The sequence below is a fragment of the Saimiri boliviensis genome, chromosome 14 (genome assembly GCF_048565385.1).
Source record: "Saimiri boliviensis isolate mSaiBol1 chromosome 14, mSaiBol1.pri, whole genome shotgun sequence".
NCBI lineage: Eukaryota > Metazoa > Chordata > Mammalia > Primates > Cebidae > Saimiri > Saimiri boliviensis.
The window spans coordinates 14,906,759-14,933,189 of NC_133462.1; the positions used below are offsets into that span (position 1 = coordinate 14,906,759).

At 53.9% G+C, this 26,431-nt stretch overlaps 3 protein-coding genes across 10 annotated transcripts in view; all 3 read right to left on the reverse strand.

Moving 5' to 3' along the window:
• MEGF8 (multiple EGF like domains 8) overlaps positions 1-9,477 on the reverse strand; it is a 56,519-nt gene extending 47,042 nt beyond the window's left edge. For 3 of the 5 annotated variants that reach the window (XM_074385586.1, XM_074385583.1, XM_074385582.1), the window contains exons 1-2: positions 8,548-9,477; positions 33-196 (exon numbers count right to left, since the gene is read on the reverse strand). In XM_074385586.1, the coding sequence (XP_074241687.1) occupies positions 33-196; positions 8,548-8,734 (351 nt within the window). In that variant the 5' untranslated portion in view covers positions 8,735-9,477. The remainder of the gene's footprint in view (positions 1-32; positions 197-8,547) is intronic. The other 2 variants (XM_010331065.3, XM_074385584.1) reach the window with 1 other exon arrangement.
• A 436-nt stretch (positions 9,478-9,913) lies between these two features.
• TMEM145 (transmembrane protein 145) lies at positions 9,914-19,773 on the reverse strand. 4 transcript variants are annotated; one of them, XM_010331113.3, is made up of 15 exons: positions 19,579-19,773; positions 18,727-18,801; positions 18,546-18,623; positions 18,376-18,462; positions 18,182-18,283; positions 17,999-18,083; positions 17,819-17,890; positions 17,638-17,706; positions 17,206-17,286; positions 17,027-17,105; positions 16,802-16,895; positions 15,905-16,077; positions 14,358-14,478; positions 11,186-11,392; positions 9,914-10,699 (listed from the first exon to the last, which is right to left on the reverse strand). In XM_010331113.3, exons 1-15 carry the CDS (start codon positions 19,696-19,698, stop codon positions 10,451-10,453), a joined length of 1,692 nt encoding a protein of 563 aa, XP_010329415.2. In that variant the 5' UTR covers positions 19,699-19,773; the 3' UTR covers positions 9,914-10,450. The 4 variants fall into 4 exon arrangements, with proteins under 4 accessions (XP_010329415.2, XP_074241719.1, XP_074241718.1 ...); XM_074385618.1 differs by lacking the exon at positions 9,914-10,699 and having other exon boundaries at positions 10,814-11,392; positions 18,546-18,575; XM_074385617.1 differs by lacking the exon at positions 9,914-10,699 and having other exon boundaries at positions 10,814-11,392; positions 18,224-18,283.
• A 3,729-nt stretch (positions 19,774-23,502) lies between these two features.
• On the reverse strand, positions 23,503-24,658 carry PRR19 (proline rich 19). Its single transcript, XM_010331067.2, has 2 exons — positions 24,058-24,658; positions 23,503-23,972 (listed from the first exon to the last, which is right to left on the reverse strand). Exons 1-2 carry the CDS (start codon positions 24,656-24,658, stop codon positions 23,503-23,505), a joined length of 1,071 nt encoding a protein of 356 aa, XP_010329369.1.
• Positions 24,659-26,431: the final 1,773 nt, after the last annotated feature.

The window sequence follows — 26,431 nt, forward strand, 5'->3', positions numbered from 1 at the left end:
TGTATCTACCCCACAGCCCTGTCCCCACTAACCTTGCCTGAGGAAGCCTCAATGGGCGGAGGCCGGGTGCTCCCGCTTAGACTGGCAAGCAGTGGCCCTCGGGGAGAGTCACCATCATAGACGAACAGGTAGTCATATGTGCACTCCGTGTCCAGGAAAAGGAAGTCCAGCAGGATCCGGTGCTGGGGGCTTGGGGCTGGGAGGTGAGCACAGAGGGACCAGGTTCTAAAGTGGACCTCCTTGGCCAAGGGAGGTGGCTCAAGCCTGTAACCCCAACACTTTCGGAGGCCGAGGTGGGTGGATCACGAGGTCAGGTGATTGAGACCATCCTGGCCAACATGGTGAAACCCTGTCTCTACTAAAAATACAAAAAAAAATTAGCTGAGCATGCTGGCGCATACCTGTAGTCCCAGCTACTCAGGAGGCTGAGGCAGGAGAATTGCTTGAACCCAGGAGGCAGAGATTGCAGTGAGCTGAGAGCACCACTGTACTACAGCCTGGGCGACAGTGCAAGACTCCGTCTCCAAAAAAAAAAAAAAAAGTGTACCTTCTCCCGACACCTCCCTGCAGCCTCCCACAAACACCAAACCCTGCTCCAGGTGATGCTGGGGGCTCAAGGATGAGTCAGACCTGGGCCCCACCTTGGAGGGTCTCCCAGTCTCATAGCCTAGAACGGTCAAGGGCTGTGACAAACAGATGGACAGGAGCCCAGAGAAAGAATCACAATATTCCTGACCTCTAGAAAGGTCTCCTGAGATCAGAATGAACACCCCACCATTCAGATGGGAAAATAAAGTGCAGAGAGAAAACCCCATCCCAGTGGCTACACAGAGCAGAAGCCACACTGTTCCTGAGGCCTCGCTCTTCCTGTCTCTGCCTGAGCTTCAGACATGTCCAGGCTGGAGGTTCAAGGTCATAATCCTAGTGAGAACAGCATCTCCGTGACAGTCCCCTGGCCCAGGCTGAACGGAGCTCCACAAGAAGAGTCCAGTTTCTTCCCCTTGAACAGAGGCCTAACCTTGGAGCAGCATGGTTCCCCTCTGTGCCCATCCAGAGTCTCACATCTGTTTACTGTGATGGCTAGAAGCACAAACTCTGGAACCAGACTGCCTGAGCTTATGTCTTGGCTCTGCCACCGAATAGCTACGAGCTGTGTGATCTTGGGCACGTAACTCACTCCCTCTGGATCCGTCTCCTCATCTGTAAAGAGGGATATAGTGGTACTGTAGTAGATTCAAACTTCTAGGCCACTCCTGCCATTGACAGGTAATTCCCTGCCCCTTGTATCTGGGAAGAGCCTTAGTGACTTGCTTGACCAATAAAAAACAGCAGAGACCAGGCACAGTGGCTCACACCTGTAATCTCAGTACTTTGGGAGGCCCAGGTGGGGGGATCACCTGAGGTCAGAAGTTTGAGACCAGCCTGGCCAACACCGTGAAACCCTGTATCTGCTAAAAATACAAAAAAAATTAGCTGGATGTGGTGGCACATGCTTGTAATCCCAGCTACTTGGAAGGCTGAGACAGGAGAATCCTTGAACCCAGAAGGCAGAGGTTGCAATGAGCTGTGATGGTGCCATTGCCTCCAGCCTGGGCAACAGAGCAAAACTCTGCCCCACCCACCGCACCCCCCGCTAAAAAAAGAAATGCTGACAACAGGGCCTGCACATCATGGTGAGTGCCACTTCCCCTAACACTGTCACTGTCTTGTTCTCTGCCAGTCCTGGTTCTGGTAGCCTCTCTCATTCTACATCCCACATGAGGAGGCTACTGAGCAGGCAGCTGAGGGGAGTCCTCTGGGTGATGGAAATTAGGAGGCCTGGGCTCGGGCTCTGGCTATGCCCGTGACTGGCTAGAGGACCCTGGGCCAGCCCTTTCCCCCATAACCCTCAATGTGCCTATCTGGATCCTGGAAACACTCAGCCACCACTCTCAATGTTTGAGTGATCCTGGGCCAGTTCCATGGGCTCTCTGGGCCTTGGTTTCCTTGACTGTAAAATGGGGATAATTCCTCCCACCCATGAAGGCTGGGGTGAACATTCAACGAGGTGATGACTCCAGCCTGCCAGCTCAGAGCCAGGGTGTTCAATACTGTGCCCTTACCTGCCCAGCCTCAACCTCTCTCACCAGAACCACTGATCCAGCCCCCTTCTTGCCCTGATGTGAGTCCCTGAGAGATCTTCCCAACTCATCTGGCCTTGTCGCTTCCTTTCTTCAAAGCCCTACATGGCTCCCTATCACCCTATGAGAAAGTCCAGCTCCCTAAACTGCTGTTTGGAGCCTCGCTTTGTCTCAAATCATCTCACTGCTTTCTTACAGCTCTAATGGGAGCTGGGCCTTTGTACAAGATTCTCCCTCTGTCTGCAACATATTCTCCCTTCCCACCACCAGCCCTCTTCCTCCAGGATGCCTCCTAGCTGGGTTAGGGGCCCCTCTATAGGGTCCTCACATCCTATTATAACCTTCACTCCTCTGGGCCAGGAACATCTATGTCCTGCTCTGTCTCCCTGCAGGGCAGGGCCTGGACGTGGGCCTAATTCCCTCTGCAGCACTGCCCAGACCTGGGCTTGGCACTGAGCAAAGGCTCAGGAAATGCTGGATGACGGAATGAAGAAATACACAAAAGAAAGAATACCAAAGCTGGAAGCTCTCCCTCAGGCTCTGACCAGAGCCCCCACGAACGTCACACACAGATCCCACCCATGCTCTGGGGAACGCAGAAGAACCATTCAGCAGGGCCATACAACCAGACCTCCCAGAATCTTACCAGCCTCAACTCAAACTATAAAGCTCTGTTCCTGGAATCACAAGCACATCTTTGTTAAGTGCCTGCCAGAGGCCGGCTCACCATCTGCCTCCCCAAGTTCTTCCCTAAGTTGAAGGTCTCCTGTTTCCACCCAACCCCCGTATCATTCCAGACAGAAATCTGATCCCAAACCCCTCCTGCTCAAAAACAGGATGCCCCTTATTCATGAGGATGTTGTAACGACTAGGACTGGGCTGGGTGTCGCAGCTCACATCTATGATCCCAGGACAGATCACTTGAGACCAGGAGTTCGAGACCATCCTGGCCAACATAGAGAAAGCCCATCTCGACTAAAAATATAAAAATTAGCCAGGCATGGTAGCACATGCCTGTAATCACAGCTACTTGGGAAACCAAGCAAGGCATGACAATCACTTGAACCTGGGAAGGAGAAATTGCAGTGAACCAAGATTGCGCCAATGCATTCCAACCTGGGCAACAGAAAAAGACTCTGTCTCAAAAAAAAAAAAAAAAAAAAAAAAAAAAAAAATATATATATATATATATATATATATATATATATGGGACTAAAGTGTGAACATAATACAAAAGTTAGTGGGTTGGGTTTTGTTTGTTTGTTTGTTTGTTTGTTTTTGAGACGGAGTTTCGCTCTTGTTACCCAGGCTGGAGTGCAATGGCGCAATCTCGACTCACCGCAACCTCCGCCTCCTGGGTTCAGGCAATTCTCCTGCCTCAGCCTCCTGAGTAGCTGGGATTACAGGCACGCACCACCATGCCCAGCTAATTTTTTGTATTTTTAGTAGAGACGGGGTTTCACCATGTTGACCAGGATGGTCTCGATCTCTTGACTTCATGATCCACCCGCCTCAGCCTCCCAAAGTGCTTGGATTACAGGCTTGAGCCACCACGCCCGGCAGTTGTTTATCCTTCTTTTTTTTCCTGAAACAGGGTCTCGCTCTGCTGCCCAGGCTGAAGTGCAGTAGCGCAATCAGCTCACTGCAACCTCAGCCTCCCAGGCTCAAGGGATCTGCCCATTTCAGCCTCCCCAGAAGCTAGGAATATAGGCACATGCCCAGCTAATCTTTTATAATTTTTTTATAGAGATAGCATCTCACCATGGTATCTAGGCTAGTCTTTAACTCCTGGGCTCAAGCGATCCTTCGGCCTCAGATTCCCAAAGTGCTGGGATTATAGGCGTGTGCCACTGCACCCAGCTGGGTTTGTTTTTTTTAACTTTTTTTCTTTTTTTTTTTGAGACAGAGTCTCACTGTCACCTAGGATAGAGTGCAGTGGCACAATCTCAGTTCGCAGCAACCTCCGCCTCCCAGGTTCAAGCAATTCTCCTGCCTCAGCCTCCTAAGTAGCTGAGATTATAGGTGCCCACCATCATGCCCAGCTAACTTTTGTATTTTTAGCAGAGACGGGGTTTCATCTTGTTGGTCAGGCCGGTCTCAAACTCCTGACCTCATGATCTGCCTGCCTTGGCCTCCCAAAGTGTTGGGATTACAGGAGTGAGCCACTGCACCTGGCCTTGGTTGTTTATTTTATAATATAAGGAAAAAGGTGTTGGTTCTTATAGGTAAGAGGTGACAAGCACTGGTAAGAACAGAAGATCATCAACGGGGGGTCTGGAGGTCTCCTAGACTCCTTCCTTACCCCAAAATCCACCCAGATGGTCCCCAAGTCTCATTGGTGAAACTCCACAAACATCTATTGCATTCTCTACACCTCTCCACCCCTCTAAGCCCCTGCCCCAGGTAGGAACTCACCCTCTCTTGCCAGATCAGCTCACCAAGTCTCCAGCCTGAGGGCAATGCCCTACTCCTGCTCAAAACCTTCTGTGGCTCCCCATTAACACCAAGGGGAAGGCCAGGCTGCTCCGAGTGACATTCAAGGCCCCTCTTCCCCTGCTTCTGGCTCTCATTACCTCCCATTCCCAGTCAAAAGTGCCATCAGACCAGACAAGCAGACAGGGATCCTGAGACACCCCAACCACCCTCATGTCTTCATACAGGCTGTTTGTTCCCTTTTTCCACTCAATAAACTCCTATGCATGCTTCAGAACCCTGTTTCAGTGGCTCCTCCTCTGTGACCTCCAGCACAGTCCTCTTTCTTCCTTAGGTACATCCACCCAACCCCTGCATGTCCCTTTTCAGCCCTGAACACTGTCTCAGTGAATATACTGGGGGCTGAATATCTCTGACCAGCTCCACCATTCTCAACCGGTGGGAATGAGACTCTTTTTTTATTTGAGATGCAGTCTCACTCTGTCAACCAGGTTGGAGTGCAGTGGTGCAACTCAGCTCACTGCAACCTCCGCCTCCGGTTCAAGCGATTCTCCTGCCTCAGGCTCCTGAGTAGCTGGGATCACAGGCGTGCGCCACTATACCAAGTTAATTTCTGCATTTTTTTTTTTTTTTGAGACGGAGTTTCGCATTGTCCAGGCTGGAGTGCAATGGCGCGATCTCAGCTCACCGCAACCTCCGCCTCCTGGGTTCAGGCAATTCTCCTGCCTCAGCCTCCCGAGTAGCTGGGATTACAGGCATGTGCCACCATGCCCGGCTGATTTTTTGTATTTTTAGTAGAGACGGGGTTTCACCATGTTGACCAGGATGGTCTCGATCTCTTGACCTAGTGATCTGCCCGCCTCGGCCTCCCAAAGTGCTGGGATTACAGACTTGAGCCACCGCGCCAGGCCAATTTTTGTATTTTTAGCAGAGGCGGCGTTTCTCCATGTTGACCAGGCTTGTCTCCAAATCCTAATGTCAGTTGATCCGCCTGCCTTAGCCTCCCAAAGTGCTGGGATTATAGGCATGAGCCACCATGCCCGCCTAACCATTCTGAGATTCTTTAAGGCCAGAGAGTAATTTTTTTTTTTTTTTTTTTTTTGAGACGGAGTCTTACTCCATCACCAGGCGCCAGGCTGCAGTGCAATGGCACGATCTCAGCTCACTGCAACCTCCGCCTCCCAGGTTCAAGCAACTCTCCTGCCTCAGCCTCCAGAGTAGCTGGGACTACAGGCACGCACCACCACACCCAGCTAATTTTTGTATTTTTAGTAGAGACAGGGTTTCACCATATTGGTCAGGACGGTCTCGATATCTTGACCTCGTCATCCACCCATCTCGGCCTCCCAAAGTGCTGGGATTACAGGCGTGAGCCACCGCACCCAGCCATAATTTTTTTTGAGACAGAGTCTTGCTCTGGCACCCAGGCTGGAGTACAGTGGCATGATCTCAGCTGTACTCCAGGTCAAGCGATTCTCCTGCCTCAGGCTCCTGAGTAGTAGGACTACAGGTGTGTGCCACCATGCCTGGCTAATTTTTTGTGTTTTTAGTAGAGAGAGGATCTCACCATGTTAGCCAGGATGGTCCTGATCTACTGACCTCAGGGGATTCGCCTGCCTTGGCCTCCCAAAGTGCTGAGATTACAGGCGTAAGCCACCGAACTCAGCCCAGAGAGCAATTTATATCCAGTACACCTTTGTCTCTCTCTCTCTCTCACACACACACACACACACACACTCTCTCTCTCTCTCTCTCTCTCTTTCTCTTTCTCTCTCTCTCTCTTCCTACTCTGTTCTCATCCCACTAACTTGACAGGTAGACATGCTAACACGGAGAGACATGCCTTCATCCGTACCCCACACAGCAGCCAGAGAGATCTTCTAACACATAAATCAGATCATGTCCTCTCCCTGATCAAAACCCTTCCATAGCTCCCCAGAACCCCCAGACAAAGACCAAGCTCCACGGGCTGCCAAGGGAGGCCCTGCATGACCCAGGCCCTTTCATGCCTCTGGCCTGTGCTCAGGACCTCCCTGTCTGGAGGCCAGCTTCTACATCCACTACTCTGTGAGGCCTTCCAGGACTTCTCCAGGAACTGCCTTTCAACTTCTCTTCCACGCGTCTATTGCACTCAGGATAGGGCTGAAAATCGCAAAACCCCACAAATGCTGGCTCCTCCCACCCTGCAGCCTCTGGCTCATTGGTTGTCTTGTATTCTGTCTTTATGCTTTTGTTTTTGTCTTTAACATGGAGTCTTGCTCTGCTGCCCAGACTGGAGTGTAGTGACACAATATCAGTTCACTGAAACCTCCAGGTTCAAGCGATTCTTGTGCCTCAGCCTCCTGAGAAGCTGGGACTACAGAGATGTGCCATCACGCCCAGATAATTTTTTTATTTTTAGTAGAGACGGAGGAGGGGGTGTTTCACCACATTGTCCAGGCTGGTCTTGAACTCCTGACTTCAGGTGATCCACTGGCCTCGGCCTCCCAAAGTGCTAGGACTACAGGCATGAGCCACCATGCCTGCCAGTATTCTATGTTCTAACACATCGAGTTTCTAGTTCTTCAAAAGCAAGCATCACTATCCCACTTCCCATCTTTGCACGGCCATTCTTGTCTGGAATGCCTTTCTGCTCCCTCCTACAGACACCTCTAATCTCAGCTATACCTCAAGTTAAGTCACATGTATTTACAGAGAAGGCGCCACTGAGATAGGGTTCTGAAGCATGCATAGGAGTTTATTGGGTAGAAAAGGAAAACAAACAAGCTGGGAGTGGGTTTGTCTCTCCCACTGACTGGTAGCCCATAAGGGTGGGGCTGGGGCTTTTCCTCCCGCTCCTGACAGATTCCTATTGGTCCTTTAGGTCTCAGCTCAGACCTTTCCTCCTCCAGGAAGCGTTTCTCTGTTCTCCCCTGCCCCATATCAGGCACTTTCTCTGGGCTCTCCCAGGCCTGTGGGATTCCTCCTTCACAGACCACTCTTGGCTCTCACTATTAATGTGTTTGTCTCCCCAGCTGGACTCCAAGACCTAAGTCACCAGGAATTGTTGGAGCTGTCTCAGTCTGGGCTCTGTCCAATGGGAAACATAATGTCTGGCATATGAATGACTGAAGAAAAATGCTTTTATTGAAGTATTTTACAAATAACAACAATAAAATCCTAATGCAATTTATTGAACAGTTACTATATGCCACACATCAGGCACGTTAAATACCTGTTTTTATTTCATTCCAACAACCCTATGAGGTGAGAGTACTGTTGTCATCCCATTTTGTGGGGGAAGGAAGCTGAACCTCAGAGAAAGGAAGCCACCTGCTCAAAGTCTCAAAGCTAATAACAATAAGAAGCCAGGCACAGTGGCTCACGCCTACAATCCCAACACTTTGGGAGGCTGAGGTGGGAGGATCGTTTGAGCCCAGCAGTACGAGACTGGCCTGAGCAACATGGTGAGACTCTGTCTCTACAAACTCAGTTACTCGAGAGGCTGAGGTGGGAGGATCACTTGAGCCCAAGTGGGCGAGGTTGCAGTACGTAAATTGTGTTAGTACCATTGCACTCCAGCCTGGGTGACAGTGAGACCCTAATCTCAAAAAAAAAAAAAAGAAAAGAAAAGAAAAGAAAAAGACGAAGTAGTTGAACCAAATTCAATGCCAGGTTGGACTCAGACACTGAGTTCTTAAGAATTACTCAGAAGACCCAGCATTGCTTCTGGCTTGTAATTGTCCATCTGGGTGTACGTGCATCTCCAGATGCCCCTTGCAGTCCCCCGCCAGGGCCCCAGGGGACAGCGACGCCACCCCAGCCAAGGCCTCTAAGTCACCAGACTTGGAGGCTCTCCAGGGCAGGCCCCAGGTTGGCTGCAACCCTGGATGTCAGGCATTTTAGAGCAAAAGGCCTGGACCAGAACAGAGCTCTGGGAATGTAGTGAGTGGATGAAGGCATACAAGAATAAACCAGCAGCGAATTAGTGAGTGACCCACGCGGCCCCACTCACCCTCGATGAGCCACTCGCAGTTGCCATTGACGCTGTAGTTGCCCGCACCATCCGTCACGAAGCCTGGCGCCTCCCGCAGCACCTGCCGCTGCCCCTTGCAGTCCCCCGCCCAGGCCCCAGGGGACAGCGACCCCAGCGCAACCAAGGCCAAAGCCAGTGCCGTGGCCAGAGCCTTGCCCAGGGCCATCGCCGCCTCCTGCACTGACCCTTAGAGCGGGGATGGGCCGTAGAAACCTGGAGAGGACCCTCTACCAGGCGTGAGGCCCTGCAAATGCGACCTCTATAGGCATAGCATGGCCCTGTAGACCGAAGAGGTCCAGGAGACGCAGTCCAGGCAAAGGGAACGGCAGCTGTTGATAGGCTCTGGAAGCCGAGGGCTGAGCCCTACAGAGCGATGGAAGGCCCTGTATACGGAGTCATTATGGACGGAGTCGACCGCTAGGGACGGTGGGGGTCCCTATAGACACGGATCCCCATAGGGGGCCGACCCCATAAACAGTGTCCAGCAGTTACAGACTCAGGCCGCTGCAGGCCAAACGGACCTTATAGACGGGTGGGCCCCCGGGGGCGAAGGGCTCCACGGCCCGGCAGAAGCCTACATGGAGGTTGCAGGCCGGGCCCAGGAAAGGCTCTGATGGTCCAGGAGAGACTCCTCCAGCCGGGGGCGGGGCGCGAGCGGATGCCGGGGCGGAGCCAGTCTTCAGGGGCTCGGGCCTGGACCCCATAGACGCAGTCCCTTTGCTCACCCACCCGCGCCTCCCTCCCCGGCCGGCTGGGCCAAATCAGAGAGACGGCGGGACGCTTGGGCCAGAGCGGCCGCGGGAAGACCCGCTGTGCCAGCGCGTGGGGGCGGGAGCCTAGCAGCCGCTGTGGGAGGGCTGGCGGAGAGGAGGCGAGAAGTTGCCGAGCGGCCGGTCAGAGCGGCCCTAGGAGGACTGCGGAGCGTCCAACCCCAACCCTCCATAAAGAGAGACTTCCGGGGAAATTCCCCACCCAAGTTGCTCCGAGCCGCATGCGCAGCAGCGACCTCCTGGGCCTGCCAAGAAAGAATCACACATGCGCAGTGCTAAGATCATAACCAAACTCGGGATGCCTGTGGTTGAGCAAAGCATGGGCCACTGGAGGGCGCATCTACCTCTGAGTGAGAAAGGGAAGGCAAAAATAAAGGAGCGGTGCAAGAAGACCCTGCTCTATCATCTTCAGTGTTCCCAGATTCTGGGATAACATGAAGATTAGGTTATACAGGCCCCTGCCTCCGGTCCCAAATTCCCATTTCACAGATGGACACACTGAGGTCCCGAGCCTGACACGGTTCTGGCTCAGCCCTGCCGCTGAACACCATCAAGATGTTAAAAAAAAAAACATGTTTATAAATAAAAACTCCTTTTTATTTTGGCAAGAAGAGGGAAAATGTCTTTCTGCCACGGACCCGAGGGAAGGCCCCCGGAATGGAGATAGGGGTGGACGGAGCACGGGTCCGAGGTAACAGATCCAAGGGAGAGTCTCAGGGTCGAAACCAGCATCGCATTATCCATCCCGGGGTCGCAGAGTCCTGGAGAGTCACAGGCGGGGTCCCGGCGGTCACCACGGGTGTTCCGGAGTCCAGCGGGGTCAGAAGTCTCGAAGGGGGCCAGGGGGCCGGAGGTCACGGAACAGCGGGAGCCCAGAATCCGGCGCCGCTCGGGGCAGGGGCTGAGGGAGTGGACGGGAGAGCGGCTCCCGCGGGACTGTTTGGCACCAGAGGGGAGGGGGGCGGGACGCAGCGCACCCAACCTGGGCGCGCGGGGTGGGAGGGGTCCAGAAGGGCCGGGACGGCCGAGCTCTGGGGCCGGGATAAAGCAGGGGTCCGGAGCCCGGCCGGGGCCCGGTGCGCGGCCCATGGGGCAGGGGCGGGCAGGGGTGCTCAGACCGGGGGTGCGGTGCCCCCGGCCGTGTGCATGCTGAAGTATTCGGTGAAGCCGGTGTGCGGCGCCGCCGTCTGAGGCACGAGCGGCTGGTAGGGCGGCGTCGCGCCGTCCCAGCCCGGGTCGGCAGCCTTGGGGAACCGAGCGGGAGGGGGCGGGGAGGCTGCGCCCGGCTCGGCCATGGTCACCACGCGGCCCCTCGGGGCCACTGCCGCCGCTACCGCCGTCTCCTCCACCTGCTTCCCGGCCTGGGAGGGGGGTCAGGGTCAGAGGCTGTCCAGGACCCTCGGGGGGCAGATGCGGCCCCGAAGGCCCGTCCCCCTCCCCTCGAGAACCCTTCCACCCAGGTGTGGACGCACGTGTCAGTCAGGGAATGACTGGGTGGCGGGGCGCCTGGGCAACGGGGCCAGGTACTCAAAGGGCGGCGTCGAGGCGCGCGGGGCGAACTCCGGCGGCGGCCGGGGAGCTGGGGAAGAGCCGCGGAAGGCGGGCGGTGGGGGCACGACACAGGGCGTCTGCGGGGGCGTGCGCAATAGCGCCAGGACCCAATCGGGCAGGGTGGGCGCAGGCGCCAGGGGACGGTCGCGACGCGGTGTTGGGGCGCGGGGCGTGCGAAAGGCAGGGGGCGGGCTCAGGCGCCGGGGCGCTGGGAGCGGCGGCGGGGCCGGGAGCGGGGTCAGGTACTCCAGGGGCGGCGCCAGCAGCTCCTCGGGCGCTGGGGCCGCGGGGCTTACGGAGGAGGCGGGCGGGGGAATGGAGAAGAGCTCCGTGAAGTTGGGCACCGAGTCGCTGATGAACGTCACATTCCCATAGACGTGCTGCGGGAAGGCCTTGTCCGCCGACTGGCTCCCTCCGGGTCCAGGGACTCCGGCTGATGCGATCTGCGACGTGCGCACGTGGTACGGGAAGTTCTTGTTGGCCGCTGATGGGCGGGTCATGATCTGAGTCCAGGGCCAGGAGCAGGTGTGAGAGGCACTGTCAGGCCCGAGGCTGTCCCCATAAACTTGGGGTCCAAAGGATTCCCTTTCAGTTGACATCCCCCACACTTCCCTGAAGCCATTCAGATTGAATTAGGCGCCTCCCCTGGGCTCTGGACCCTGACCTTTTCCCTTCAACACAACTCTGCCAGTGCTTCCTCCATCAGAGCCCTGATCACTGAGCTATCACTATCACTGATTGGTTAGGGTCAGTGTCCTGCACTGCATGATAGCCACTGGCCGCATGTGGCTTAAATTTAATCAAAATTAAATTTAAATTTTGGTTTGTCAGTAATACTCCCCACTACACACTCACTACCCACTACCCACCTTCAAGTGCCCAACGGCCACATGTGATTAGTAATTCCCATATTGGAAAGTGCAGATAATATTTTCATAAACACAGAAAGTTCAATTGGACAGCAACTAATAGATTCTAGAATGCCTCGATGAGGCAGGAACCAGACTTTTCTGTTCCCTACTGAGCCCCCAGTACCTTCTACAACTATGCCTTGCACATATAAGCCTTCAATAAATTTTGATGGGCCGGGCAAGGTAGCTCATGCCTGTAATCTCAGCACTTTGGGAGGCTGAGGAGGGTGGATCATGAGGTTGGGAGTTCCAGGCCAGCCTGGCTCACACAGTGAAACCCCATCTCTACTAAAAATACAAAAAATTACCCAAGGGTGGTAGCAGGCACCTGAAGTCCCAGCTACTCCAGAGGCTGAGACACGAGAATCACTTGAACCCGGGAAGTGGAGGTTACAGTGAGCTGAGATCACACCACTGCACTCCAGCCTGAGCAACAGAGCAAGACTCCGTCTCAAAAAAAAAAAAAAATTACAAAAATTAACCAAGTATGGTGGCTCATGCCTATAATCCCAACCCTGTGGGAGGCCGAGGTGGGTGGATCACCTGAGGTCAGGAGTTTGAGACCAGCATGGCCAACATGGTGAAGCCCTGCCTCTACTAAAAATACAAAAATTAGCTAGGTGTAGTGGCACACCTGTAATCCTAGCTACTCAGGAGGCAGAGGCAGAAAAATTGCTTGAACCCAGAAGGTAGAGGTTGCAGTGAGCCGAGATCACGCCATATACTCCAGCCTGGGCAACAGAGCAAGATTCCATCTCGAAAGAAAAATTTAAAATAAATAAATAAATATTGGTGGAATGTAGGGATGTCTGGTACCAGTTAGTCTGACAGGCCATTCGGGCAGGGACTGGGTGTGACTCCATCGCCACACCCTGGAAACCTAACATAGCTCCTCTAAGGTTGTGCTGAAAAAATGAACAAGGAGCTGAAAGCAATGAGCAGTGGGATACCCAGGTGGAGCTGTGCTGAGCTGATGCAAGCATCCTTAGGAAGGAAGCTGGCTGAGATAAAGCAGGAAGGGCGCTGCGCTTGCCATTTTGAGCCTGCATGCCACCTCTGGGATCCGTAGCTCACTGAGTATGGGATCTGGGGTATGTTGATTAAACTCCCTGAGCCTCGCTGGTGGGGGAAAGGATTGTGGCGCCTACTTGGAAAAATGAGAGGGTGGAAATGAAAACCACTGATGCAGAGCCCAGCACATCGCAGGTTCTCAGTGTTTCTCCTCTTTCTGTCCCTTTCTGACTTCCTGCAGAGCTTCAGGATGGACCGATCTGGGAAGGTGAGGGAGTCCGTACCTAAGTGCGGCTCTGAGGTAAAGGATGGGGACCTGTCCCCTCCCTCAGTGGCTGGGCCCACTGCCTACACAGGGTACATTGTAGATCCCTGGAGTCCGAAGCTGGGACACTCAGTCATGCCTGTTTCCCTTTCTGGTTCCCCCTCATTTCAGACCTTGTGGTGTGCTGGAGAAGGATGAGGTTCAAAGTATTTGCCTGCCAGCAAAGGCCATGGAGCCATGGCACGTCACTTCTCTCTGGGCCTTAGCTTCCCCGCTCTATGTAGTGGGAACAATGTCAATTACCCACCCTCTCCTGGAGCTGCTCTAACAATTAAACAAGAGGGCAGGAATAAATGCATATGGATGTTCGTAGAATGAAACAGACTGGTTCAAGATAGGTGCCCAGGGAACAGGTGATGAATAAATTAATGAATATTAGAACTGTCACCAATAAAGTCAGATAGGATGTGAACCAGGGCAAAGAACAGATGTGGTGCCTAGCTCTTAACAGCACTGTTCAGACCCATAAGCCCAAAAGCTTCATCCTGTGCCACCCCAGCTGCTTCTTCCTGAACAATGGCCTGTGATGGCAGGATGTGGGGTGGGCAGGGGAGAGTAAAGTAGAGATCAAGGCAGGTGAGGAAGGCAGTGGGGGTACAGAAGGGAAATGGAAGAATCTGGGGACACAGGATCAGGAATGGAAATGGGGAGGGAGGGCAATGAGAGAGGATGGGTTGAGGAAAGAGGCCAGGACACAAAGTGAGAGAGAGGAACAGAAGAAAATGGACATAGACCAGGCGCGGTGGCTCACGCCTGTCATCCCAGCACTTTGGGAGGCTGAGGCAGGTGGACCACCTGAGGTCAGGAGTTCAAGACCCACCTGACCAACATGATGAAACCCTGTTTTTACTAAAAAATACAAAAAATTAGCTGCATGTGGTGGCGGGCACTGGTAATCCGAGCTACTCAGGAGGCTGAGGCAGGAGAATTGCTTGAACCCTGGAGGAAGAAGTTGCAAGGGGCCAAGATTGGGCCATTGCACTCCAGCCTGGGTGACAGAGCAAGACTCCATCTCAAAAAAAAAAAGAAGAAGAAAATGGACTCTGAGGGACACAGTAGAGGAGGCTGCAGGAACCCAGCAGGCTCTCCATACAGGGAGAATGACTAAAGGGAAAATGGATCCAGACCTAGAAACAGGAGGTCCAGCACTTCAGGTGTAGGAGCCTCATGCATCTTCTGCCCTCGGATCCTCCCCTATACCCCCCGGATGCCCATCCTCACCAGGAACACGCCATGGGCGTACAAGTGGATCCCCAGCTGGATGCCATTGACAATCTTCTCCCGGGCCCACTTGGGGATGCCGAAATTGGCAATCAGGGCCATGACAGGAACTGCAAAGAACCTGAAGGGGAATATTGGGTCAGCAGAGACACTGCCTCCGTCCTCCACCCCACCCTATGGCCCCACCTCCCCGGCCATGCACACACACAGACTCCAGGCAGGTCCCAAACTGGAGGGAAGCCAGTGTGACCTTCAGAAGCCAGAGATCAAAAGGGGGCAGGACTGGACTGGGGAATTCTGAGGGGCAAGGACGGGGTTGAATTTAACTCAGTTCCACACCACCCCAGATCCTAGCATCTAATAAGAAATCAATAGATACTTGATGAATGAATGAAAAAATTATAATAACAAATAAGGACTTATTGCATGCCAGGCCTGTTTCTAAGTATTGGATGTAGATAAACTCATTTAACTCTCACAGTGACTCTATAAGGCAGATGAAATTTCCATCCCCATTAATAGGTAAGGAACCTGAGGCACAGAGACGTTAATGGGCTTGTCTGAGTTCACATCATCTATAAACTTTAGAGCTGGGATCTGATTCCAGGCATTCTGGCTCATAATCTGCCAGCCTTATTACTATGTTATGGTGAACAATAATAATTACAATAGCTTTGGGTGTTTTTTTAAAAAACAGAATCTCACTCTCTTGTCCAGGTTGGAGTGAAGCAGCATGATCTCAGCTCAATGAAACCTCAGCCTCCCAGGTTCAAGCGATTCTCCTGCCTCTCCTGAGGGCATGCACCACCTCGCCTGGCTTATTTTCTTGTATTTTTAGTAGAGACAGGGTTTCACCATGTTGGCCAAGCTGGTCTTGAACTCCTGATCTCAAGTGATCCACCTGCCTCCCAAAGTGCTGGGATTACAGGCTAAACCACCACGCTCAGCCTACAATAGTTTTTACTGAACATTTATTATGTGCCAGATACTCAGCCCTCACATAGTGGCCTATGCTTGCTCAAGATATCCCTTTGAGGAGATTCTGTTTTGTTTTTGTTTTTGTTTTTTTGAGACAGAGTCTTGCTCTGTCGCCAGGCTGGAGTGCAGTGGCACAATCTCGGCTCACTGCAACCTCCGCCTCCTGTGTTCAAGCAATTTTTCCACCTCAGCCTCCCAAGTAGCTGGGACCACAGGTGTGTGCCACCACATCCGGCCAATTTTTGTATTTTTAGTAGAGACGGAGTTTCACAATGTTGGCCACGATGGTCTTGATCTCTTGACCTCGTGATCCATTCCCCTCGGCCTCCCAAAGTGCTGCGATTATAGGAGTGAGCCACCGCACCCGGCCAATCCTGTTGTTTTATGGGTAAACCTGATGCACTTCTTATGAAAGTAATTTTTCACAACGTGAGTGACAGATTCTGAGTGACAGCTGCCTGAGTTACAAGCCCACCTTCCTCACTATGGAGGGTCTGAGATAGGGAGTAGTCACTTCTGGGGAGCTCCAGGAGGGAGGCAGGGACAGGCTGGGGCCCACCAATTCTCACCAGAGTGTATAGGCAGCAAAGAAGGGCACATAAAAAGGCTGCTTCTCGGGAAAGTGACGCAGCGAGATGAGCACAGCATAGCAGAACCAAACGTAGGCCGCCACCTGCAGTCCGATGAGCCCGTAGCCGGCCGGCGACTCATACGTGTACAGTACCTGACCCGGGTCAAAGAACTGGACCCGCGGGAGAGGGTCCATCACAGCCTGGCCTCCTGCCCCCATTAGGGTCCCCGGACCCCACCCCTGGGCACTTGGGAACAGAGGTACTCGGTCAGAACAGAAGTAACAGGAGAGCCAGGCATGGAGACAGAAGCATATTGAGGTAGACAGAGAGGGTGAAAAAGACAGGAAGAGAATAAATCAGCTACTGTGTGCCCAACATGGGGCTAAACACCTCCCATGTGTGAGTCTTTCCATCAGCATGTACTCAACAAGGTAGGTCTTATTATAGCTCCATTTCACAGAAGAGGAAACTGAGGCTAAGAGGGAAGTCCTTTGACCAAAGCCATACAGATGATAGAAAGCCTTAGAGGGGCCCCACGGGGTAGTTAAGATCATCCTAATTTTCCAAGAAGAAAATGGGCCCAGAGACAGGGTCGGCACCCAGGGTTAGCTAGGAAGTGGGGGAGCTGGTGTGAAATCCACGTCTGTGTGACTCCTGAACTCTTAGCCACGATATTGAGCACAAATGTGAGAGACAAAGGGAGGAGGAAGAAAGCTACTGCGGGATGAAGAAAGGAGGAATCACTTGGACAAATGGGAAAGCAGAAAATCGAAGAGTGGGAGAGAGAGGGAGCCAGCGGGAGCTACGTGGGCAAGGGCAAGCAGACAGGTCAAGGGGGAGGTGGTGCCAAAAGCAGGGGAAGGCGGGGCCTGGACAGGGGCTGTTGGGACTCACTTCCGCCTCGTAGATGAGCAGCACCACATGAGTGAGTGTGTACAGGGTCATGTAGACAGACAACTTCACGGAACCCGCGTGGCTGATGCGGCCCCTGGCGGCAGGCCGTGAGGGGAGACAGCAGGGGTGGGGGCCGTCAGGGAGGAGGATGTGCCCACCCCCTCCAACCCTGTCCCTGCCCTGCTCCCCCACCAGCCGCCCCGCGAGCACGCCCTGCCAGGGCACCGTGTCACCGTGAATCCCTTCCCCAGGAGGATGAGCATCAGCAGGAAGATGAGGAAGCTGGAGGAGAAGAGCAGCTTGGCTGGGAGAGGGGAGGAGGGGACGGCTCAGAGCCAAGCTCAGACCTGACGCCTGACCTGAGCCCCCGGCTCCACCCTCTCCCCACCCAGCTTCATTCTCACCCAAGATCTTCACACTCTCGTTGCCAATGCCATCGGTGGCATACTGACCCCAGTAGATGCAGAAAAACAGGAGGCTCAGGACTGGGGGAAGGATGGGCAGAGAGGAAAGGATAGAAAGTAGCTCTGGGGCATCACTGACCTCTGGCACTACCATCCAGGTGGTCTGAGCCCCACCTCCTCCTTCAGGACTCCAGCCCTTCTACCCCACTCACCTGCTAGGAGACTCTGGAATCCAGCCCCCAACCCACCTCCCTCAGACCCAGGGGTCCAGGCCCCCAACTCCTCCTTCCTCACACCCAGGAGTCCAGACGCCCAGCCCCTCCTCCCTCAGGACCCAGGAGTCCAGGCCCCCAGGCATTCCTCTTAGGTCCAGGTGTCTGGCCCCAAGTCCCTCCTCTTCCAGAACGCAAAAGTTGGGACACTGAACCTCACCCTCTACTCCTGCTGCAGCCATGAACATTTTATAAGTTGTGTGGAGCAACTGACGACCTTTCAGCAAATCTGGGAAGCAGGGGTAGGGAAAGGTTGTCCACAGGCAGAAAGGGAGGGCAGCTCACCTCCGCCACCCTGCTCCCTTCTATCTCCTCCCCCACACCCCATGTGGCAGACTCACATCCAAAGTAACAAGAGAGGAAGAAGATGAGGATGAAGATGAGGAGGAAGGTCACATCTGTCTCCAGAATCCCTGCCGATTTGGTAGAAGAAGTAAGGTTCATTCAGATGGCTGTCCCCTCAGTGGGCACCCAGCTCTGGTGGGCCAAGGAGAGCCTGGCTTCTGATCCTACGTGCTCACCAAACTCATCAGCTGAGAAGTGTCGTGTCCAGAACGACTTGCCATTGGTGAGGACCATCTCATACTCCAGCTGCAGTCCATCTCCCTGTGGGAAGTAGGGAGGCCTAAGGGGGGCCCTGGGCAGGTTGGGGTTGGCAGGAAGGCAAAGAGAAGGCGGCCCAGGTGGCCAACCCAGCCCCTTACCCCACACTTGCTGAGCGCAATATACCACCACCTTTCACGCACTGAGCGGAAGCTGCGGCCACTGGAACAGCTCAGGTAGCGGGTTCCCTCCTCTGGCACCACCTGGGGACAAGCAAGAAAGCTGAAGTGTGTCCTCGATGTCCCCAAGTCCTCAGCCTTCAGCACCTGCCCACTCCCTCAGGCTGGGCCCTCACCTGACAGCCAGACCAGGCATACTGTGTGGTGAGGTTGATGACCTGGTTGTTCTCCGGCCGGATCACCGACTCCTTGGCCAGGCAATCCTGGGGAAGGCAGGGACAGGGTCACTCCTCGGCCAGCCATGACCTTCTCCCCTCTCCCTCTAAATCCTCTTCACAGCCCTCACCTTGTCCCCTGACTTGTACACAGCTGGCCACTGGGATGGGTCATCAAAATAGAGGAGGATGTTCTGACAGCACTTGGCCTGCAGACCAGAGATGTCGGGGGCCAGGAGCTGGGGTAGTCTGTGCCTTTGGAGGCCAAGGGAGTACCCAGCCTCGGCACAGCGAGTGTTGGGGGAGACTCACCTCAGGGTAGCGGAAACGGAAGTCCAGTCGACCGTAATCCGAGAGGAAACAAAATCTTGTCAGGAACACCCAGTCCTGAAAAGGGGGCCCAGTCCGACCCTCTGCTGAGTCCTTCAAGAACTGTCTACTCCATAGACTCCCAACTTTTCTTCCCTACCCGCCAGGGACCTGGCTTCCCAAGTACTAGAAGGAGACCAGGTCACCTCCAAAATCCTTCCCTGATCCCGTCACTGTGGGTGCAGGATTCCTGCCGCCCTGATTTTCTCCCTCCATTGCCCCCCCAAGTTTCCTCCCCTCCTCTCAAACACTCCTCCCCACGTTTTCCAGGAGCCCCCAGAAAGACCCTGGGGGCCAGATGCCCAACCTGGCCACTTCGTGTCCTGGCCACCATCTGACCCCATTCCCCCAATAGCCACACTCCCCCGCACCCCACCCCTTGCTCCCAAAGACCATCCCGCACAGGGGAATCTTCCAAACGGCCCCCTCCCGGTCCTCAGCGGGAGTGTGGCGGTGAGCTTGTTAGGCTCGGGGTTCTGTTGAGTGAAAAGTGCTGTCCCTTCAGCACCACCTCTGCGCCACCCCGTTCCCAAACTCTGACTCTCCCAACCAGCTCTCCCTCCCTGCTCAGCTCTGACCTCAACGTCCCTCCTACAACCCCCAGGTCTGGCCGTGACCCCACGGGTCCCTCAGCCTGGACTCTGGCCCAGTCCCCCATCGCCCTCGGCCCCGTTTCCCCAAAGCTCCAGGGTCCGCCAGGAGGGGCGGCAGGGGGCGGGGTGGTACCCGCTCCCCTCGCCTCGCTCGCGTCCACCGAGGGCGGGCAGGCGGCAGGGGAAGGCTCGGCTTGCTCACCTCCTTGGAGCTAAGGTTGCCCCGCACGTACTTGGCCCGGGCGCGGGGGGGCAGTGACAACAGCAGGAGCAGCAGCAGCGGCAGCAGGCGGCGCAGCGCGGGCGCGCGCGGGGGCTCCATTCCGCCAGCTCCAGCCCCGGCTCCGCTCCGGCTCCCGCTCCGGCCCGGCGACGGAGGCGAGAGCGCGCGGGCCGGCCAGCGCGCGCCCCCGATTAAAGGGGCCGCCGGGTGCCGCGCTCCCCGCCCCCTCCTCCGGGAGGACCCAACCTGGCTCCCACCTTCTCCGCGTGGGAGGGAGACGCACATCCTCTGTCACGCCTCCCCAGCCCTCCCCTCCTGGAGTCTCGTAGATACCTATGGTTCTCCATGTCCTAAACTGCACTCATGTCTTCCAAAGCCAAGCATCCTCCAGACTGCCTTCTCTGGAACCCTAGACCCATGCTCTGTCCTGGCCTCCCACCATTGTATTTAAAAAAAAACTGTTATTTTTATTTTTATTTATTTATTTATTTTTTGAGGCGTGTCTCGCTCTGTCGCCCAGGTTGGAGTGCAGGCGAGATCTCGGCTAACCGCAAACTCTGCCTCCCAGGTTCAGGCGATTCTCCCGCCTCAGCCTCCAAAGGAGCTGGAACTTCAGGCATGCACCACCACGCCCAGCTAATTTTTGTTTTGTTTTGTTTTTTTTTTTTTGAGACGGAGTTTCACTCTTGTTACCCAGGCTGGAGTGCAATGGCGTGATCTCGGCTCACCGCAACCTCCGCCTCCTGGGTTCAGGCAATTCTCCTGCCTCAGCCTCCTGAGTAGCTGGGATTACAGGCACGTGCCACCATGCCCAGCTAATTTTTTGTATTTTTAGTAGAGACGGGGTTTCACCATGTTGACCGGGATGGTCTCGATCTCTCGACCTCATGATCCACCCGTCTCGGCCTCCCAAAGTGCTGGGATTACAAGCTTGAGCCACCGCGCCCGGCCTGTATTTTTAGTAAAGACAGGTTTTCACCATGTTGGCCAAGATGGTCTCGATCTCTTCACCTCGTGATCCGCGCGCCTGGGCCTCCTAAAGTGCTGGGATTACAGGCGTTAGCCACCATGCCCGGCCTGTTTTTTTTGTTTGTTTGTTTTTTTGTTTTTGTTTTGTTTTGTTTTGAGACCGAGTCTTACTCTGTCACCCTGGCTAGAGTGCAGTGGCGCGATATGGGCCCACTGCAACCTCTGCCTCTCAGGTTCAAGCGGTTATCCTGCCTCAGCCTCCTGAGTAGCTGGGATTACAGGCGCCCACAGCTGGCTATTTATTTATTTATTTATTTATTGTATTTTTAGGATAGATGGGGTTTCACAATGTTGGCCAGGCTGGTCTCCAACTCCTGACCTCAGGTGATCCACCTGCCTCAGCCTCCCAAAGTGCTAGGATTACAGGTATGCGCCACCGTGCCCGGCCAACTATTTGACTGCTCATCCCCACCTCTATTTCAGCCATCCCCAGCTGTGTCCATCCTGGAGTTGCCAGCATTCTAGATCTGATGCACCGTGCAAAGTGCTCAGAGGCACAGAGAGGGCAAGACATTCTATGAGTTACACCACATGGTGGTGGTGGAGCCCTCACTATAACCACTGTACCCATCTTCTGCCTGACCATGACCTGTCACTGCTTACCATGCTGTGAAACTGGGTTGCTGTGAGACGCAGAGGTGGTAGTGTGAGATATCCAAAGGAATGTTTCAAATCCAAGTTAAAACTACTTACTTGGGTTCATTCAAATCCCAGCCTGGTTCCTACTTTGTCACTTGTCCACCATAAGACCTGGGCTAAGTCTTTCAGCCCTGTGATCTCCCAGTCCAGTCCCCTCTATGCGGGTATCAACCCTATGGTTTCTCAGTGGACAACAGCAAGCCCTAGAAAGACTTTTCAGAGTAGAGGCCACACCCTACACTTTGATTTCCCTGATCAGATTCCAACAAACATTTCTAGCTTCATCCCTCTCTGCTGCAGAAAACTGGGGGCTGCTCAAAATACCATTTTAAGAAAAAAATCTGAGCCAAGGGGCCAAGCTGGAAATATAAGTGAAACATTTTTAATGCAGAGCGTGGATCCCACAGAGGGGGCCTGTGCAACTTGGCCAGTGGTTGCCAGGAAGGATTGTAGTTCTGCTGCCAGATTCTTTTTTTCTTTCTTTCTAAGAGAAGCCAGAAATGCAATTTAAAAAAAAAAAAAAAAAAAAAAAGCAAACTGCCTGGTTTATAACAGTAGGCAATTGATTCAAACATTTAAAAGATATCGTGGGTGAAATGAAAAAAAGCCTGTGGGCCAGATTCAGCCCTGATCTGCCACTCCTGCCCTGAGCCTGTACATACACTGTTCCCTGTGCTCACAGGCCAGGGGGTGCTCAAGGGCAGGCCCAGACGTGGCTTACTTTAGGTCCCAGCATGGCCTAGGGATTTGCTGAGTGAAAATGGCCCTACATCTGCTATGTGCCCTCCTCCAGGACTTGCACATGCTGTTGCCCTTGGCTGAAATGTTCTTTTCCTCAAGTGGCAAGTTTCCACCAACCTTGGAAAATACAGGGTTGGCAGAACACGGTAGCTCATGCCTGTAATTGCAGCACTTTAGGAGGCCAAGGTGGGAGGATCACTTGAGATCAGGAGTTTGAGGCCAGCCTGGCCAACATGGTGAAACCCCATCTCTACTAAAAATACAAAAATCAGGAGGGCATGATGGCACACACCTGTAATCTTAGCTCCTTTGGAGGCTAAGGCAGGAGAATCATTTGAACCTGGGAGGCAGAGACTGCAGTGAGCCAAGATTGTGCCATTGTACTCTGAAAAAGGGCAGTCAGATCACAAGGTCAGGAGTTCAAGACTAGCCTGATGAACATGGCGAAACCCTGTCTCTACTAAATATACATTATAATATACAATAACTAGCCGAGTGTGGTGGCGTGCACCTGTAATCCCAGCTACTGAGGAGGCTAAGGCAGAAGAAACGCTAGAATCTTGAATCCAGGAGGTGGAGGTTGCAGTGAGCTAAGATCACACCCACTGCACTCCAGCCTGGATGACAGAGCAAGACTCTGTCTCAAAAAAAAAAAAAAAAAAAAATAGGAAGAAAAGAAAAGAATGGTCAGGCACAGTGGCTCGTGCTTGTAATCCCAGCACTTTGGGAGGCCGAGGCAGGTGGATTACGAGGTCAGAAGTTCAAAACCAGCCTGGCCAATGCAGTGAAACCCCATCTCCACTAAAAATGCAAAAATTATCTGGGCGTGGTGGTGAGTGCCTGTAATCCCAGCTACTCAGGAGGCTGAGGTGGGAGAATCACTTGAACCTGGGAGGCAGATGTTGCAGTGAGCCAAGATTGCGTGCACCACTGCACTCCAGCTGGGTGACAGAGCTAGACTTTGCCAGAAAAGAAAAAGAAAAAAGGAAGGGGAGGGGAGGGAAAGGAAAGGGAAGGAAGTCTGTGTCAGCTCTTCTATGAAGAATTTCCTCCTCACTAGGGCAGTCATTACTCCCTCTTTGGACTGCCCCAGCCCCTGCACCTCTCTCACTCTCCTCAACACAACCACTGGAGCTGAGGTTGTGTATGCCCACCACCAAACCGGGAGCCTCATGAGGACAAGGCCTTGGTCTCACTCACTCTGGGGCCTCAGGATCACCAAAGCTCAAGGTCAGGTACAGGGTTAGCCACAGTGTAACTATGTGTTGGATTAACTGAAGTCCCACGTTTTCCCCATCACACTGGCTCCTCAGGCCCTATGAAGGTAACAAGTGGCAGTACCTTCCCTTCCACCTTGGACCTAGAACTCAGAGCTAAGGAAAGCTGCTCTCCTGGGTCAGCAACTCACTGAAAATCAAAAGGACCATAGAAGTACTTTATTGAGGTCACTGGGAGAACAAGATATCTGTCCCTAGCCCTAGCCTCAACCCCTCCTCAATACAGTCTCATGGGTGGAAAAGACCAGGCTTCCGGACTGCTCTGGGCCACGACCCAGGAGAGGCTGGGCAGCGGGGCAGGGGAGCTGGGGCTCCAGTCCAGGACAGAGGTCCGGGGCAACAGGGGTGATGAAGGCTGAGGCACGGGCTGAGGGGTTCCAATACCCCAGGACCGAGGAGGGGGTGGCGTGGCTACCAGCCAGATGCTTTTTAGCAAGTCAAATGCTGTTGGGGGACCCCAGGCTGCCCCAAATGGTGAAGACAGTGAGGGCAAGGTGGGTGGCCAGGGACCTCTTGACGGTGCCAGGCTCCCCCTATGCACAGTGGGTATGCTGGAGGTGTGGGGCATGGGGAAGGTAAACTCTTTTGTCCCTTGTTGCTTCCTTTGCCTCTCCTCTTCTGGGACTCGATCAGGGCTATTGATCCAGAAGGGTGTCATCCTTCTCTCAGAGCTCCCAGACTTGGCCCCTGGCACAAAGGAAAGAAGCACAGAGGCCAGGTGAGCTAGAGCAGACAAAGGAAAGGGGAGTGCAAGGGAAAGAGGGAGGCTCACCTGGCAAGGGTGGCTGGCAGCCCCGGAGCACCAGGGCAAGGTCAGGCACACAACCATGGCAGGCCTGCAAGGTGTGCACGATGGCATCCCTGGCATCCTGAACCAGGTTCCTCCGAGGGAAGGCCTGTGGCAAACTCAGCTGGCACTGCAGCTCTGCCAGCAGTTGCCCCATGCCAGGCAACTCTGGGGAACTGGGTGGGCCTGGGCCTGAACCTCCAGGAACCTGGTTCTCTTTGTCCCTGGACTGTGAGGTTGGCTGCTGGGCCCTCCCTGGGCTTGGGGAAGGCTTGGCAGAGAGTGTGGGGCTGCCTGGTGCCAGGGTTCCACTGGTAAGCAGCCTTCCAACATCTAGGGATTTCACCTCATGGTTGAAGAGACCCCGGTGCTCCCGGCTCAGCCGGCCCTGGGTTATGACCACCAGCTTGGAGGCAGTAGGGTCCACAGGTGGGTCCTGAATGGCCGCAGGAGGATCATGATGGGCTAATGGCCGGCGGCTGCCCAGCAGGGCCTTGTTACGTTCCCGCCTAGTCTTCCGACGGCGGACACGACCAGGTTTCTCAGGCCGCTGGAAAGGCTGGAAGACTGATCCCCGGGTATCCATGGTGTCCTGAAAGATACAGACAGAGGCTGGGCGCGGTGGCTCACGCCTGTAATCCCAGCAGTTTGGGAGGCCGAGGCGGGTGGATCATGAGGTCAAGAGATGGAGACCATCTTGGTCAACATGGTGAAACCCCGTCTCTACTAAAAATACAAAAATTATTCGGGCATGGTGGCGCATGCCTGTAATCCCAGCTACTCAGGAGGCTGAGGCAGGATAATTGCCCGAACCCAGGAGACAGAGGTTGCAGTGAGCCGAGATCACGCCATTGCACTCCAGCCTGGGTAACAAGAGTGAAACTCTGTCTCAAAAAAAAAAAAAAAAAAAGGTACAGATACAGATAGGGTGGCCATCAGCATGCAGATAAGTCAAGGTGAGTAGCAACGTGAATACAGAGGGCCGGGTGCAGTTGCTCATGCCTGTAATAACAACACTTGAGCAGGCCAAGGTGGGTGGATCACTTCAGGTCGGGAGTTCAAGACCAGCCTAGCCAACATGGCAAAATCTGTCTTTACTAAAAATACAAAAATCGGCTTGGCATGGTGGGGCACACCTGTAATCCCAGCTACTCAGGAGGCTGCGGCAGAAGAATCACTTGAACCTAGGAGGCAGAGGTTGCAGTGAATCAAGACTGCACCACTGCACTCCAGTCTGGGTAACTGAGTGAGACTCCATCTCAAAAAACAAAAACAAGTGAATAGGGAGAAGAGATGGTTTGGGGTGAGATGGAAATACAATTTAGAGTGATAAGATGAGGGCAGGAATGGTGGCTAACATCTATAATCCTCACTTTGGGATGCCAATGTGCGGGTATCACTTGAAGCCAGGAGTTCAAGACCAACCTGAGCAGCAAAGCAAGACCCTCGTCTCTACAGCATAAAATTAGCTGGGTATAGTAGCTCACATCTGTAATCCCAGCACTTTGAGAGGCCAAGGCGGTGGATCACCTGGGGCCAGGAGTTTGAGACCAGCCTGGCCAACATGGTGAAACCCCGTCTCTACTAAAAATACAAAAATTAGCTAGGTGTGGTGGTGTGCACCTGTAATCCCAGCTACTTGGGAGGCTGAGGCAGGAGAATCACTTGAACCCAGGAAACGGAGGTTGCAGTGAGCCGAGATCATGCCATTGCACTCCAACCTGGGCAACAGAGTGAGACTCTGTCTCAAAAAAAAAAGAAATCAAATGAAAATTAGCTGGATACGGTGGCTCACACCTGTATTCCCAGCTATTAGGGAGGCTGAGGTGAAAGGATTGCTTGAGCCTAGGAGTTGGAGGTTACACTGAGCTATGATTGCACCACTGTGCTCCAGCCTGGGCAACAGTTAGACCTTGTCTCTTAAAAGAGAGAAAGGATGATAAAAGAAATGAACAGAGATAGACTGGGAAATGTTTGGACAGACAGGGAATCACAGGGGTGGGATGGAGACAAAGAAGTCACGGTTAATGGGCAGCTAAGACAGGGAATACAGAAAAGCTATTCGGAACAGGGACATGGGAAAATAGTTAAAAGATGGAGGCCAGGCGCGGTGGCTCAAGCCTGTAATCCCAGCACTTTGGGAGGCCGAGGCGGGTGGATCACAAGGTCAAGAGATTGAGACCATTCTGGTCAACATGGTGAAACCCCATCTCTACTAAAAATACAAAAAATTAGCTGGCCATGGTGGCACGTGCCTGTAATCCCAGCTACTCAGGAGGCTGAGGCAGGAGAATTGCCTGAACCCAGGAGGCGGAGGTTGCCGTGAGCCGATCGCGCCATTGCACTCCAGCCTGGGTAA